The 16,187-nt window shown below is 40.6% G+C and overlaps 1 protein-coding gene across 2 annotated transcripts; it reads left to right on the top strand.

Annotated features, from left to right (window-relative positions):
- The first annotated feature begins 3,493 nt into the window (after positions 1–3,493).
- slc7a2 (solute carrier family 7 member 2) lies at positions 3,494–15,773 on the top strand. 2 transcript variants are annotated; one of them, XM_062425678.1, is made up of 12 exons: positions 3,494–3,801; positions 5,231–5,608; positions 5,708–5,863; positions 7,406–7,571; positions 7,787–7,923; positions 8,003–8,225; positions 10,342–10,478; positions 11,976–12,078; positions 12,616–12,827; positions 12,929–13,095; positions 13,183–13,291; positions 13,921–15,773. In XM_062425678.1, exons 2-12 carry the CDS (start codon positions 5,239–5,241, stop codon positions 14,100–14,102), a joined length of 1,962 nt encoding a protein of 653 aa, XP_062281662.1. In that variant the 5' UTR covers positions 3,494–3,801; positions 5,231–5,238; the 3' UTR covers positions 14,103–15,773. The 2 variants fall into 2 exon arrangements, with proteins under 2 accessions (XP_062281662.1, XP_062281660.1); XM_062425676.1 differs by having other exon boundaries at positions 5,228–5,608.
- The last annotated feature ends 414 nt before the right edge of the window (positions 15,774–16,187 follow it).

The following is a 16,187-nucleotide window of genomic DNA, read 5'->3' as shown; positions in this document are numbered from 1 at the left end:
TCCGTTCTGATAATATCACTTGGAGACAATGTCTCATTCTGCAGTTATATTATGTGCTATATATACTAATAAACACAGTCCAATTGATGGCTGAACTGATATTTTTTATGATACCTGTTTCATCACTGGCACATGTAGTAATTGAGCCTCATATAAAAGAAAAAAAGATATATTTTCATTGCAGTGCAGAAGCAAGGTCTGAAATTAAATATTTAATCGGCGTTGTAAACCTGTAAAATCCCCAGCATGTATCAGACAATTTTACAGTAACCCACGACTGAGAGATGCTCCATGACAAACATGACCTAGTTGAAATCTAACTCTATATTTACTCTATTTGGATAGTAATTCATTCTGCAGCCTGTCATCCACCTGTCTTACAAGTGTGAAACACACTTGTGATTTAGTTTTTTACTGCAGATTAACTTTCCTGTAATGGTCAATTTGGAACTTTGAAAATGCAATAAAAAAATACAAAGTCTCTTTTTCTTACAGCGATAATTGTATTTAGACTTTATGGTCCACAAACACACAGCGAACATCAAACGATATCAGCCCTCTCAGTGTGGAATTCATTTTTGGAAGTCACTGTATCCTGTAGAGAGATTTGGAGTAAAGTCAGCTTGAGGCGACAATTAACCTACTGGCAAAAAGATTCTTGAACATCACAGATTTAAAGGAGTCTGTTACTATTATATAATATTGCCAAATGTGTAGAGCACATGTGTACTGGTGAAAACCGTTTTTGTAATCTACTGACGCACATGAACACATTTGGCCAGTGCTGTTTTTGAAACTATAATGCTCACATCTATATTTGTGCAACTATAGTCGAGACCCACTACATAGAAACCTGAAAGCACCATACACAAGTCAAACGCTGACCCAGATATAGACAGGAAATCACTTTTAGCATGAGCACTCAGAGGCAGCCCTCAGTGACAATGAATGTATCCAGAGATAATGCTTCATCCTCCTACCTAATAAAAAGAGTATTAAGTCAAACTAAGATCAGGTAATGTCTTCAGGCTTTTGTCCTGAGACATTTCTTAAAATGTAATATGGGGAGGCTTTGTGCCACTACACTAAACTCAAGAGGTACAACATTTAAAACATGGATCATACAAGCATCATACCTATTTTATATGTTGTCTTCACATTTTTCCAGTGAGCTACACTGAACTAGATGAAGATATTCAAGTGTACATCATGGCACAGTGGCACATTGAATCTTTATTATTTGCTTTTTTAATGTGTTTTTAAAAACAAATATTTTAGCTTTTATTCTTTATTAATTCTTCACAAAAGAGAGAGGATGGCCTTGTTGTCCATTACTCCAACTTCTCCGTATAGCCAAAGACCTCTTTTTTTAACCTGGAGGAGGGGGAGTCTTGAGTTTACTTGGAGTTGTTGTCTGCCTTACCAGTAATTGTTCACTCTAACATTTCCTGGTGACACCACTGTTAACTGGAGCGAGCAGTCCGGTGTTCGCAAAGGCAAACACCACTCAATCTGTTGACCATATCCACGTTTTTGAAGCTAGGTCACTCAGCTATTGGAGGGCAAATGTATTCAATTGGCTTCACACAATTAGTGCATGTCAACAATGAAATACGGTGAGCCAGAGCCTCCTTTCCATCCCTGCCATGGTTACAATGACGACCTGCATGTAAAGAAACTTAATGCCAACTCGGAAAGCAACTATTTTTATTCTCCAGGAGGGTCATGCGAAGAAAATACTTTGTGTAATCATCTGAATTTCATGAAAAAAATATTAATTTAGCATTTTTCAAGTAAACCAATAATGATATACAAAAGTCTGTTTCTAGATATATTGGATATTGAAACTAAATGTACAGAAATAAATATAGTTTTAAGCCCTAACATTTAGATGTAAAACTGCCATAGGAGAAATCTGTTTTTGTGCACATGTATAACTGAATGTTCAAGGACCGCTCTCGGTTGCAGTAAATCACCATTTTTGGATAACCTATCTCATAACGCTGTTCCTTAAGGCCATATTGTAAAGCTTAGTCTTTAGTCTTTTCATCAGTCCTCGCCATTGTACACTATGCATTACAACATAGCAAAAGGTATTTCCAGCAATTGGCTTGGCTAAAAACAACGCTTATGTAGCCACATTTTGGCCCTGGGTGTGGCTAAAAAACTGACATCCATAAAAAAGTTTGGTCTTATCTTATCTGCTGATTAATTTTATACCTGATACCTAAAGTTAGGCACAATATGAGATCAATAAATCCTCCTTTTTATCTTGACTATACACACCTGGCAGAGATCTGCACTCTATTTTGTGGGTTTGCTCTTGTAGTTACAAATGTTAATGAATATTTCTGACTAAATTGATGTCACAGATTAATCAATTTACCAATATGAGATGACTTAAAATGATCGCTATGATATTTCTCTATAAGCACACAGGACAATTTCTCACACTTTATTTTGTATTTCGCTCCTTGTAGTTGACTCATTTATTCAGGTCGATGTTGAAGATAAGTGTGTGTGTGTGTGTGTGTGTGTGTGTGTGTGTGTGTGTGTGTGTGTGTGTGTGTGTGTGTGTGTGTGTGGTTAAAGTCAAACAGCCAGCATTAACAGTATTGTCTCCAGTCTGTTCTTTCCCATCAGCATGCAGGTCAGCCCGTGGAGCCAAGGTTTGGTGGGCGATCGGCCATGATATTTGGCAGCTTGGCTGGATGGACAAACTGAGAGAGAGCTGGCTGTTGTCATGCAGTTGAGTCTCTGGTCTGTGGGTTGGATGGTGTTTCTAGGGGCCAGCTGCCACCTTCCCACTGAGGTCTTAAGCTGGTTTGAGCTGGTCTTGGCAGAAATACTCTCCGCTGCAAACTCCAACCTTATTTGTTATTTGAAGGCAGTGTTTGAGGGAAAAATATGTGACTTTTTTTTTTTTTTCCTGAATTGTAACTGAAGTTGCTGCGGAGATGCCAGACGTTTTGGTGGTGTACCACAGTGAGATGTGTTATTGATTTTGTAATGTCCATGGGTCCAATAGCTCAGAGAACATTGAGCAATACCTGTCTTCCATTAAGAGGACTTATACCCCCACTACTGTAGCTCGTCCACCCTTCATTGACCAATCAGCACCCATGCTTTTAGCAGCACTCTTGTGGGCTGCACTGGGTAAACACAAGTGTCTGCCTCAATGTTTGTTAACGCCAGTTGCTTAACCATTTATCAGTAGTCAGTAAGTATCTGGGCAGCTGGGATCTATTTGGCCTGAGTGTGCTTTAGAAATCACACTGTCTACCGTAAAGATTCCTGCTCTTTTCTCCTCTCCTGTCCTGCTGTGTGATCACAGGATGGGAGCTTATGGTCCAATGTTGCCTCCACAGAGTAATACTCCCCCAAATCACAAGCATGGACATGAAACTTAGCCCACCCCACATTCCCTGGGGTCCCCTCCTCCTCTCTCGCCTCCTCACAGCTCAAGGGACGTCACTCCCCTGGCTGCGGCGGGACTGGAGGCTGAGTCTAGGGGCAAGGCAAGGGCATATCCTATGAAGAAACACTGGGGACAGAGGGGAGGAGTAAAAAATACTGCTCTGTACAGTTTACATACCAGCATAGTGAATGCGTGTGGAGCACAGTGCTTTAGTGTAGTTTTGAGGCTGCAGTTCATGGGATCAGTAATTTGACTTTTACCTTCATGTGCAGTTGATCTCCCTGCAGAAGTGAGCTGGAAGAAACACACTGACACTTCTAACATCCTTCTGGTTCCCCTTGACTGAACTTGGAACTGTCATATCCACAGTGTCATTCTAACAGGTAGGTGCATGTCTCTTATGAAGCTACAGAGCCTGTGCACAAAATTAGAATAACTAATAATAATGTTTGAATTTAACAGACAAATTTGCAGAAACCGTAACTGTAAAACTTCAGTCTGCAGAGATACTCAGCACAGCAAGATATGAGCCAAATGTTACTGTTAGTGCATATTGTAAAATATACTTGACAAGTTTAGATTCATTATATTATAAAGTATTTCACCTGACAGGCTAAATTACTGCAATTTATGTTTTGATTTCTAAAACTGAATTTTCACCACAATCTTTACAATCCTCATTGACCATCCACTGTATTTGGGGAGACGCTGTAACATACCGCCCACATTGTAATGGTAATGAGCTGTCACATCCAAAACTCATTTCTCTTGGTCTAAATATGCACACTTTAATGGAGATCAATGCATATCTGGACGGTCGTCACTGTTAATTTACGGTCAAGATGATCAAAGTTTTGGTTCAAAGAAGGCGTCTCAACTTGAAAAGCAAGATTGGAACTATTCAGAGGAGAGCAGTGAAATGCAATCCCTTATTATCATATTTTATCCCTGTAATTATTTTAGGCAGGATCCTTGTCAGTCTTATCAATGCAAAGAAGCATCATTTTTTACACAAAACAGTGAAAACAAAAGAAGACCCCTGCAGTTTCCCCCTTTGCTTTACTTTTTTTTTGGTAATGTAATTAGTAAAGAGAGCAACTGGAATGTTCTTATTGTGTTAAACTGGTGCATTCATAGTCCACTTATGAATGCAGCCCTTTGAGTTCTCCGATCTGCACTATTACAGCAAACAATAGATTTTAATGGGATTCTTACTGTATGAACTTCACAACGCTATAGCGCTTGGCTGCATTCCTAAAATGCGTGCTATAGTATGTAGGGTTAACATCCCACTCAACACTCCTGACCCTACCTTTGTTTGCAGTATCAAGCAACTTTTCATTATTTCTCAGAAAGACAAGCTGTGAGAGCTTTTCAAATGCAAAGCAAGTGGAGCTGAATCAAGCTGTGCTGTAAATTAAAAAAGTGCAAAAATTGATGCAAATATGAAGGGTGGTAATAAATTCAGGTGAGATCTGCTGACTGCTGATTTCGTGACTTGAAAATGTTTTACATGTTTCTTTTTTTTAAGGTGTATTTTTAGAGATCCCCCATGCAAACATACCTCAGCACCTACCATCATTCATCCATCCAATCCATCCAATCACTGAATCATACATCAGAGCAGAAATTCATGCATTTTTAAAGAAACTCAACATGGGACACAGGACAGTTCACAGCAGACACAAAGAGAGACAAGACAACAACAGAAGACAAAATATCATAAAAAATGTATGTAAAGTAGCACACACCTACAGTAAGCCGTACAGGAATTTTCAGTCTTGTCCGCTTTCTCTTTCCTTCTGTCAGCAGGTGTCAACATGCTGGAGCAGGTTCTGTCGTTCGGTCGCTCCCTGGTGCGCAGGAAAGTGGTTGACATGAGTAGCCTGGAGGACTCCAAGCTCTGCCGCTGCCTGGGAACTGTCGACCTCATCGCCCTGGGAGTGGGCAGCACTCTGGGCGCCGGCGTCTATGTCTTGGCTGGAGAAGTCGCCAAAGGAAACTCAGGCCCCAGCATTGTCATCTCTTTCCTAATTGCAGCCCTGGCGTCCGTCATGGCCGGACTTTGTTACGCAGAGTTTGGCGCACGTGTCCCTAAGACTGGTTCCGCTTACCTTTACAGTTATGTGACTGTAGGGGAGGTCTGGGCTTTCATCACTGGTTGGAACCTAATTCTTTCCTATGTGATTGGTGAGTTAGAGACAACCTCTGAATCAATCACAGTCATCACTGAACCATCTAAAGAAGATGCTGGTTCTTCATTGCGTTCTGTTCTCTGTTTTCTCACAGGTACTTCCTCAGTCGCTCGGGCTTGGAGCGGCACATTTGATGAAATGATTGGAGGGCACATAGAGGTATTCTGTAAAACCTACTTCAGCATGAACGCACCTGGTTTGGCTCAGTACCCCGACTTCTTTGCCGTGTGCCTGATACTGCTGCTCTCTGGTAAGCGGCAAATAACGGCTGGATATCATGAAAAGAGCAGAAGAGCAGAAATTAGGATTGGTACATTTTTGTAATAAACAACCAGCTTTAATCAGTCACAGCTGGCATAATTCAATAGAGATGGCAGGATGTTGTGTGATAAGTGGGTAATGGGGCAGGGCATGACTCACACATGTATCATGTGTGAGTCCACTGGAAGCTCACATTCACCCCTTTCCTTTAAACGACTAGAAATACCGCCTCGCTTTTGTGTACCTCTGCCAACCATTCAAGTTGCGGTTTACATCCATGACTGTCCAGATATTTGTCGTGACGACTTTGAAGGAATTTAATAAAATCACCACCGTTTCAAAGTGGGTACCCAAGATTAGTGTCACCAGTTCAGTATCCGACCAAATATGAAATACGGTCACAATCTCCCCTTCTGTTCCTGAGTTATGGTGTTGAATAACGGCCAGAAAATTGTTTTTACAGAACGTTATGATGTCACAGTGAGGTTGACCTTTGACCTTTTGGATATAAAATGTCATCCCTTCATAATTTTATCTTATTAGACATTTGTGGGTAATTTTGTCCTAATTAGCATATGCATTCTTGAGTTATGGGCAAAAACAAGTTTTGTGAAGTTACCATTGACCACCAAATTCTAATCAGTTCATCCTTGAGTTCAGGTGGACGTTTGTGCCCAATTTGACGAAATGTTCTCAATGGGAAGAGAATGGGAGCAACACGAAAATATGATGCCCCCAGCCATGGCCAACGATAAAAACCTTGTTAATCCTCCTAGTCTTCAGCAATGTCCTGCTTCTTTTTCCCACAGTCCCAGCTGAGAACTGCTAGTACAATTACAGCTTCTCTATAACCTCAGACCACTGGGCACTTCAATGCAGCAGCTGATGGTTGAGTATCATCAGTTGCAATCAATGACTTGAACAGTACTGGTGATTGGTTTCCCCCTTGAATGATTCATGAGGGTCCAGGGATCTGGACTGGATACATTTGGTCACATTCCACCTTTATGACTCTGAGGCTATTGTCAGTTGTCCTCTTGTCAGAACTGATCAGTCATATTAGAAAAAAATTTAAACAAGACCTTCAAGCTCACCACATTCACAGGATGATGCTGCATAGACATAAAAAAGAACCTTCTGGGAAAGGTTGCACGCTAAAAACGTTACCATGTGTTTTATCTAAATTGGCGTGCCAATGATTGTATTAGGGCAATGTGACCCAGAAACAACCCTCCAATGTTTGGTTGTTCTAATAAGAATGACAGACAACAAAAAATAGCAGCGCATGTTTTTGTGAAAACTGAGAGAAAAATCAAAGCTAAGAACTGTGTCTGCAGTTTGCTTTAGTCTGACAAACTTCTAATTCACTTACTTTTCATTGTTTAAGAACTTGAATATGAATATCACACACTGTTTCATCAGATTTGAAAGGAGATTTTTCATCATAGTCCAAACATTGCAACACTTATACAATACATGCTGAGTCACAGGGGTGATTTTAACATGTGAAATGTTCTCTGTGCTAATCCAGGACTCCTATCATTTGGGGTGAAGGAGTCAGCGTGGGTCAATAAAGTCTTCACTTCAGTCAACGTCCTTGTGCTCTTGTTCGTCATCATCTCCGGCTTCGTCAAAGGAGACACACACAACTGGAAGATAACCGAAGAATCCCTTGTAAATGTCACAATAGTTAGAAGGTAATTTATTTATTTGATAGCAATTGCAATTGTATGTTTATTAAGTTAAAAGCTGATGTATCAGAAATTGGCACCAAACATGTGAGGTTCACACTAGTGGAAACTTAACACACAGTTGTACTTAAATGAAAGACATGCTTATTGGACATGTATTTATTTGATGTTGAATTTTAGTGTAATACTTCCTTAAATACAGCTTTACTCATTTGTTTCAGGAACTTATCAGTGACGGCCAACGTGAGCAGTGATTATGGAGCCGGAGGATTTATGCCTTACGGCTTCAGCGGGACGTTAGCTGGAGCCGCCACCTGCTTCTACGCTTTTGTGGGGTTTGACTGCATTGCAACAACAGGTGAGCCTTTGGTACCTGATTGGTTGATTGTAATTTGGTTTGATTGAACTTTATCTTCACCTGTGACTGTGCGTGACAGGTGAGGAGGTGAGGAACCCTCAGAAGGCCATTCCCATCGGCATTGTGGTGTCATTGACCGTGTGCTTCCTGGCGTACTTTGGCGTGTCAGCCGCGCTCACCCTGATGATGCCCTACTACCTGCTAGATGAGAAGAGCCCGCTGCCCATGGCCTTTGAATATGTGGGCTGGAGTCCTGCCAAATATGTAGTTGCGGTGGGTTCACTGTGCGCCCTCTCTACCAGGTAACCAGTTTTCACTTTGTAAACTAAATTGAAAACGAAATATCAATATTGAATAGATGAGAGTATTTAGACTTTACTGTATTTGAGTCAGCAGAATTTACATATGACTTTGAATATTTGATTTGCATGCTGTAAATAGGTAATAATGGTGAATGAGATGTGGCCAACAACTATGACCAGTTATCTCTTATTGTGTCTCGGTATTGGATTGATTCTTGTTGCTTAATGGGACATAGTGGGTGCAGCTTAATTCTCTCTGTTTTGAGACACCTGCACCTCTTTGTGATTGACTGTTTACAATTAAATTACCTTAAAGGGAACATATTATGCACATTCACAGCTCTATATTTTTAACCTAGGGTTTTACTGGAATATATTGGCACAATTTACAGTTAGAAAAAACACCCAATTTATCTTATATTGACCCTTTATACTGCCTCCAGCGTCTGTCTGAAACAGGCTGTTTTGGCTGCTGTCTCTTTAAGGCCCCCCTCTCAATGAGCCCACTTTGTTCTGATTGGCCAGCTCGGGAGGCTACGTCAACAAACTATAAAACAAACCATAGTAGCAAGATTTCACTACTTTTGCGTGTTCTTTACTTGAAATGTCAACTTCTCAAATAGATCTGTACATGTTTGAGCCAATCTGAAATATGAGTGGACAAAGCAAACAACACTTGGGAAAACCTTAGCAGCAACTTTAGCAGCAAACAACACTACAGCACGGACAGCTGTCTGTGGTCATGCATAATGAGATGATGTCAGTTTGTCGGGAAGGTAGAAAAAAACATCACAAGTGAAGTGTTCATATCAGGTTGAAACCCTGATTTTCGACTTGCATGGAACATTTCTACATACCTTAACCTCAAGTTTTGGAACTTTGACCATGTTTTACACAGACATCCAACATCATAACAGTATATAAATAATGTCCCCTTTAAGATAGGCAAGTTTTGCAGTGTCTCAAAACATTATATTGGTGTAACTTAATTCTGGTGTGACTTAATTTTGTCTTTCTTGCCTGAAGGTTTATGCATCAGTTCCCCTTCAGTTTTCTATTGACAGACCATGGTGGATGTCAGTCACTAACACATGATCTATATTCACGTGCATATTACCAAATTTGACTTGAATCAATTACATTTTTGGACAAGCCTTCTGTCAGTGTTTATACTGTGACTTTGTTTGCCCTTTGGCAGTTTTATCAAACTATGATGCAATGCAGTTTGTTGTTTTCACAATGTCAACTAGTTGTGAAAACCCTCTTACGCACACTTTGGTGCTTTTATATGTTTGCACTGAATGTTTACACTGATGGGGAATGACCTAAGCTCCAACCCCGCTTTCACAACTGAGGAAAACTACAAAAACCTAGTTTAAAGAAATCAGTGAAACATCATTTGCCTTTGATACTTAAAATCGGATGTATTCCATCCATTTACGTTAATGTAAATGACCTGCAGGAAAGAAAGACAGGTTCTGACTTGAATCATGCTCTGAAGCTTTGATGATGTGACTGTGTGTCTGTGTGTGTGTGTGTGTGTGTGTGTGTGTGTGTGTGTGTGTGTGTGTGTGTGTGTGTGTGTGTGTGTGTGTGCGTGTGCGTGTGTGTTTGGGGCTCTTCTTGACTAACGTGTTGGTCTTGCATGTCTCTCTGCTGTCTCATGCAGTCTGCTGGGCTCCATTTTCCCTATGCCTCGTGTAATCTATGCTATGGCAGAGGATGGGGTGCTTTTCAAAGTCTTAGCCCGAATCAATCCTAAGACGAAGACCCCACTTATTGCCACTATGACCTCCGGTGTAGTAGCAGGTGAGAGCCGGGGAGCGTCCAATTAAGATCACTCCTGCTAATCTTTCTCCACCAATCAACTGTGAGAGACGCAGTTGAAGATGCGGATGAATCATTCGGTTCATCCGCTCTCTAATTTAATGAACCATTCAATTTAATTAATTTAATTGGCCCATCTTTATTACACCTTCTACTTCAAAAGATTCAATTCGTTAGAGGGAGTTTTTCCCCTCCATATACACACATGTTGTTCTTTCACAGTTGTGCAGGTGTCATGTTTTCTTTCCCAGAATGCCCTCGACTTAACCATGAACCCTCTTCTCCCTAGCCTGTTGGGCTCCATGTTCCCTCTGCCGCGCATTCTCTTTGCCATGGCACGAGATGGCATTCTGTTCAAATTTATGTCCAAAGTGAGTAAGCGCCAGTCGCCTGTGGCTGCCACCATGGCGGCAGGTACCACTGCGGGTAAGCTCCCAAGACAAGGATACACCTATTACGGGGTGGTATCGTGGACTTGATTGGTGGTGGTTTTGGTGTTGGGTGACTGCATGTTAAATGTGGTGATGATGTTTCCATTCCAGCATGTGAGGAAAAAGTTACACTCATTGATAAAGCTGTTAAGTTCTTGGACATTTTCACATTTAAAAAATGATCTGAGTTCACCGCTTCAGTCCTCACATCTTTTTGGCTTTTGGTATTTTCTCTAAATACAATAAAGAGAATTAGCTAGCAGAAAGTAACTAACAAATAATTGAGTATGTGGTTCTGCTTTGACTGCATTCTGACATCTCTAAAAAAAAATAGTTCATCATATTGGGAAATAGATTATTTTAAATAAAGAAGTAGACTACAGTAGTGCTGTTAAGGTACTAAGGTTGTCTTTCTTATGTTAGGTCAGTTCTAAGAAAGTTTCCTTAAAAAGAAAAGTAGCCGGTGTATTCATATTGAAATTGACACATCAAGACACCAAATTAGCCCTTTCATTATGACAAAATATATTTTTTTTAAATGTTCCTGAAACTAGCCTTTAAATTATTACTTTTGTACTCAAGCGCTGTCGTATTCAACAGAAGTCATTTCACCCCACTTGACTATATTTAAAGAGCAATTAACACCTGCTTTCATTATTTTTACTGACCTATAGTGGTTTAATATATTGGCTTGCAGCAGTGATGCAGGTGTGTGTCAGTACACTGTGACATCACCACTGGGTGTGGTCAGAAAGTACTGTTCACTTCGGTGTTACTCTTTAAGTCAGGTGAAATCTTCTCTCTTTCAGTGACTTCTATTGATAAAGATGAAATTGAAGCCTTTTGGACTGGTGTGGCTAATATGATGTTAAAAACTTCTAAAGCGCTCCTGCTCAGTAGGATCCGGGTGCACAGTACATGCAGGTGGTGGGATGCAGACCAGGGGAAGTGGTGGGCAGATGTGAACCCTGAGAGGGATGCAGCAAGCCATGTACTGAGCAACTGGTGGAACCGAGCAGGGGAGCTTTCTTAGATCATTTTGTTTTATATACTAATGTGAAGTGCGGCAGACATACCGCTGCTCTGTTTTTGAACCGTGCTGCTGAGATCAGCTCCATACTGGAGTCAGGTGCTGAGATGCAAGAGTGGAAACTGACAGCAGCACCGCAGTGTTCCTCACATCAAACGACACTCAGTATGGAGATGATTACAGCTGTCATATCAGTCCAGAGAAAACATTCAACTCCTTTGTCTCTGTTGTGGAAACATGTCTGCATGAAACTTCCAGTAATTTGCAACTGTTCATGATCATTTGTTTTTTTTTTTTTTTACATCAGAAGAAAATGGCTTTTTCTGTGTTTGCAAGGAAAATTAATGTTGCACTCCTATTTGTTGGTGTAAATTTGTGACATTGATAGCTCCTCTCAGTAATGTTTACTAGCGTTTTGTATGTTTTTATAACTGTATATTGTTTTTCCTTTGCTTGCCATAGCCATCATGGCTTTCCTGTTTGACCTCAAAGCGCTGGTTGACATGATGTCCATTGGAACTCTGCTGGCCTATTCGCTGGTCGCTGTGTGTGTCCTGATTCTCAGGTGGGCACATTTATAGATAACTCCTATATATATATATCACCTCAAAATTGTGAAAGAGCTTCCTTAATAGCTTGTTCCAAAAACCCACAAGTATAATTACTCAGTTTGTGTAACATACATCTCATGTTATTGCATCACAGTGGTGATGTAAGAGCTGTGAATGCTGCCATTGTATGAATGTGTAGCGGCTGCCTGAGTGAATGTAGGTGTTTACTTGAGTTCTTAAACGCTGGACCGGCTGTGCATTTCTGTTGGTCTCACCAAGCTGACTCATCACCACAGCCGCAGTGAACACAGACACAGTGTTAGTGTTAGTTCTCTGGTTTGAACCGGATTTTATGCTTCACTTGTTAACAAAGTCAAACCAAACACCTTAAAGTATTGCGCAATTACAGCGGTTTAAACGGGCAGCAACTCAAGGAATGTAGATATTTGTGTAGTTATTTTTCAATAACAGTGACAACATACATGAAAACACTTGTTCCTTTGTTTCTGGCATGTAATAAAGCACAAACTTTGACCCCTTGATGCCTGCAGGTACCAGCCAGATGGAGCTCTGGAACGGCGGGCAGGTACTGGTGAGAAGGACTACCTTTCCTCTGAGGAGGGCGAGTCTGATCTGACAGAGTCTGAATCCCACCTCAACATGCTGAAAGGTGGAAACTCCACCCTGCAGACTGTCATGCATCCACCTGTCTCACCCTCCGAGTATTCCTCCAGTGTGGTCAACATGTTCATCTGTGTGCTAGGTACTGTAGGCAGGCCAGGTTGAGGATCTGTCTCAAGTCTTCATACTTCATCTTGTTATTGATTTATGAGCCAGACTTAAGTGTGTGTTCTTAAACTACAGTGCTAGTGGTGTGCGTGGCCAGCTATCTCACAACATACCACATCAGCTCCATCATTGGCCTGGAAGTGTGGATCCTGGCATCGCTGGCCTTGTGTCTGCTCCTCTTCAGCGGCTGCGTTTACATGATCTACAGGCAGCCGCAGACCAAAAAGAAGGTCTCCTTTATGGTACGTAGCAGCTGAAGTCTGTCCAGAACAAGTCTGACCCATGACCAAAAAAAGAAGGTAGTTTATGTTTGCTTTTTGCTGTTACAGGTGCCCTTTCTGCCTTTTCTGCCAATCCTGAGTATATTTGTCAATATTTACCTCATGGTTCAGCTGAGCGGAGACACCTGGGTACGTTTCTCCGTGTGGATGGCTGTAGGTAAGTGACTTTCAACTGCAGGTCCACACAATGACCCATTATGAATATTTAAAGGAATTCTTGGACATTATGGGAAATATCCTTATTCAATTTCTAAGCCAGAACATTGATACCATGATTGTACAATAATTACAAGGTGTGGTTAAGCTTAGTTTAGCATAAAGACTGGACTCTGACCAAAGCAAAGACGGTATATAACTAATCAGGATTTATATACCGTGTGTGGTCCAAAGATACTTAATCTTGACTCGGAGCAGTGATTTCTTGGAGTCTTGTCATCACTGTGATGTTGCCAGGCAACCAGCGGAGACCTCAATATGTCAGTGCTCCCGGGTTAGAAATAGTCAGACACATAACTCCCTGTTACACCACAAGGTGACATTTTTACTTTTTGATTGATGTTACAGATTAAACACTAAATATAACATGTTCATTTGGGAATTTAAGATGTTTTTCTATGTTTGTGCAGAGCCAGATTAGCTGTTTCCCCTTGTTTCCAGTTTTTATGCTATTTTATATTTAACTGACAGATATGAGACTGGTATTCATCTTCACGTGTAAACCTCAGAAATGCCTTATTATTCCTATAAGAATGTAATGCCTAATCTAATAGCTACTCCATCTCTCAGGCTTCCTGATCTACTTTGGCTACGGCATGTGGCACAGTGTGGAGCGCCAGCGCCTACTCCAGGGTCCTCAGAACAGCAGCAGCAACAGCACCCAGGAACAGAAGACCAGCAGTGAGAAGCAAGACGCGACAGAAAAAGACCAGGAGAAATTCATCTGCCCGGAGAAAACCAGTCAGTGTTAAAGTTTTCCAGCTCATTTACAGACTCTGTGAGGCAACCTGGTGACGTGGCGGTCTGCATTAAAGCACACAGCAGCTATGTCTCGATGCACCTGTATATACAGCTCCACATATGTGCGCCTCAGTCACAAGCGCATCCAATCTGCAATGTCAGTATTCTGTATCAGCGGTCACACGATGAATCACACTGTCTTCTAATCTCTATCACTGTGATGGGACCACTTCCTGTAGGTCACATTGTGCTTCATGGACAACATGAAGGCCCAATTGAAAGGACAGGTAACAACACTGGAGAGTGATGTTCATTTCCTTAAACACTGAAGCAGTCGATGCAAGGCTGCAACAAAGCTTTTCTGTCTCATTATGGACATGTGTTTTAGGAGTTTAGTTTTTCTCTCTAAGCAGGTGTGTACAGGTGAATTTTTAAATGTACAGTCAGTAAAATCTGTGCTATCTGTTTAGGATTTGATACATTAATGATGTGCTAGTTTAAAGAATATTAGTTTATGGGAAAAGCACTTGTTTTTTTGAGATGTATGAAACTGAAAAAGGACCAACATTAGGTTTAAAATGTCTAAATACATTTTAGTTAAGTTTTGTGCATAATTGTTTCACATGCATACATGTGTGATAGCTGTGCAGGAAGATCACAAAGACACCGCCACATTTAGACTATAGTTTGTCAAATGTTTCAGAAGGCACTTACATGTCATGACTCGACTCAATTTTTGTGTCAGAGACATGAAAGTAGGGCAAGTGCCTGTGGAAAATTTCCAGGCTTCTGTTAGTGTTACATAACCATTCATTGTGGTCTCCACAGCTGTTAGTAAGGGTCTCATTCAGCACAGGTTAGCTTTTTGTTAGTCTCCCTTGGATGTGTTTTATCTATGAACTGTTACAATCTGAATATGGATGTTATTGGATAAAGAACTGTACTCAAGTAGTACTCAAGAGGCTCCATTTTTATGTTGGTCTGAAATGTTGTGCTATTTTGATACAGACATGTTGTGAATATAACTGTTATGAAATGATTCTCTCTTAAGCAGAATACTGTGCCACCTAACAAAATGCACCATAATCAGTTTTGAAGTATTTTAAATGTCTAATTGAGATAAACTGATAATTTTCCATGTCTTCTCTTGTGTCTACGTTCAGTACTTAAAAGTCATCGTTGCTTCATAAGGTTTGAAGAGACTTCACTGGGCTGGACTGCATGAAGCTTACATTCTCTCCTCTGGGCTTTTAGCGGTGTGTCTCTCTCTTGTGCTATGAATCGTGAGGCTCAGTGAGCTCTAGTTTACAGTAGAAACGTGTTTTTATTTTCTGATCTTTCACCTGTACTGTTGTGGTTTTATACCATCTGGTGTGGAGAAATCTCTTTTTATGAGTTTGGACACTGGGGTTGTAAGAAGTTGCTAATTGATCTATCTATGGACTGATTAACTCCCTCCTAAGTGCAGTGGTGTAAATACATGTGGAACAAATTGAGAATAATTGTCTCAGCAGACGTTCGGTAGATTCATATTCCACTAGACTGAACCTCTAAATCGACAGTGTAGATTCTTCCAGTGATGTTACAGGATAAAGTACACACAAGTAAAGTAACCATGATGTAGTTTCACTTGTTACTGACTGCAAAGATAAATACAATAAATGTATTTTCCAGTAACACAATGTTTGGCGTTTCATTTCTTTAATTAGATTTTAAACAAGTTCATATTTTTCCATCATGTTTGTTTGTGAGAAAATTGGCAAAATATTCCAACTATAAAACCAGATTTCAGTGAGATTTAGAGAAAAGTTCATGAATCAATCGTTTTCTAAAAAAAGATAGTAGCTAGTGTGATCAGTGGATCAGTGATATGTGGAAAAAACAGGAACTGTTGGAAAACTGTATTACCTATATAACTGATGAAGGCTTTTCATCGAATTGTCACATTCTTCTGCTCATCCGTGCCAGTGCCTGAAGTTTGCTCTTTTGCAAGTTTGACCTGATTAGTTTTTGTTGTAAATATCACCACCATGTGGCTGAACGCCTGAACTGCAGGACATAAAAGCACACTTTTTTCTTTTTCTTTTTTTTTTTAA

This window comes from Scomber scombrus, chromosome 9 (genome assembly GCF_963691925.1).
Source record: "Scomber scombrus chromosome 9, fScoSco1.1, whole genome shotgun sequence".
Lineage (NCBI taxonomy): Eukaryota > Metazoa > Chordata > Actinopteri > Scombriformes > Scombridae > Scomber > Scomber scombrus.
Note: the sequence above shows the minus strand (reverse complement) of the source record. Positions and strands in the feature narration are given on the sequence as shown.

Excerpts from the sequence above, each read along its gene's own strand:
- slc7a2 (XM_062425678.1), top strand. The coding sequence starts at position 5,239 with ATGCTGGAGCAGGTTCTGTCGTTCGGTCGCTCCCTGGTGCGCAGGAAA. Across the intron at positions 5,609-5,707 it reads AATTCTTTCCTATGTGATTG|GTACTTCCTCAGTCGCTCGG; the intron begins GTGAGTTAGAGA and ends GTTTTCTCACAG. Across the intron at positions 5,864-7,405 it reads CCTGATACTGCTGCTCTCTG|GACTCCTATCATTTGGGGTG; the intron begins GTAAGCGGCAAA and ends GTGCTAATCCAG.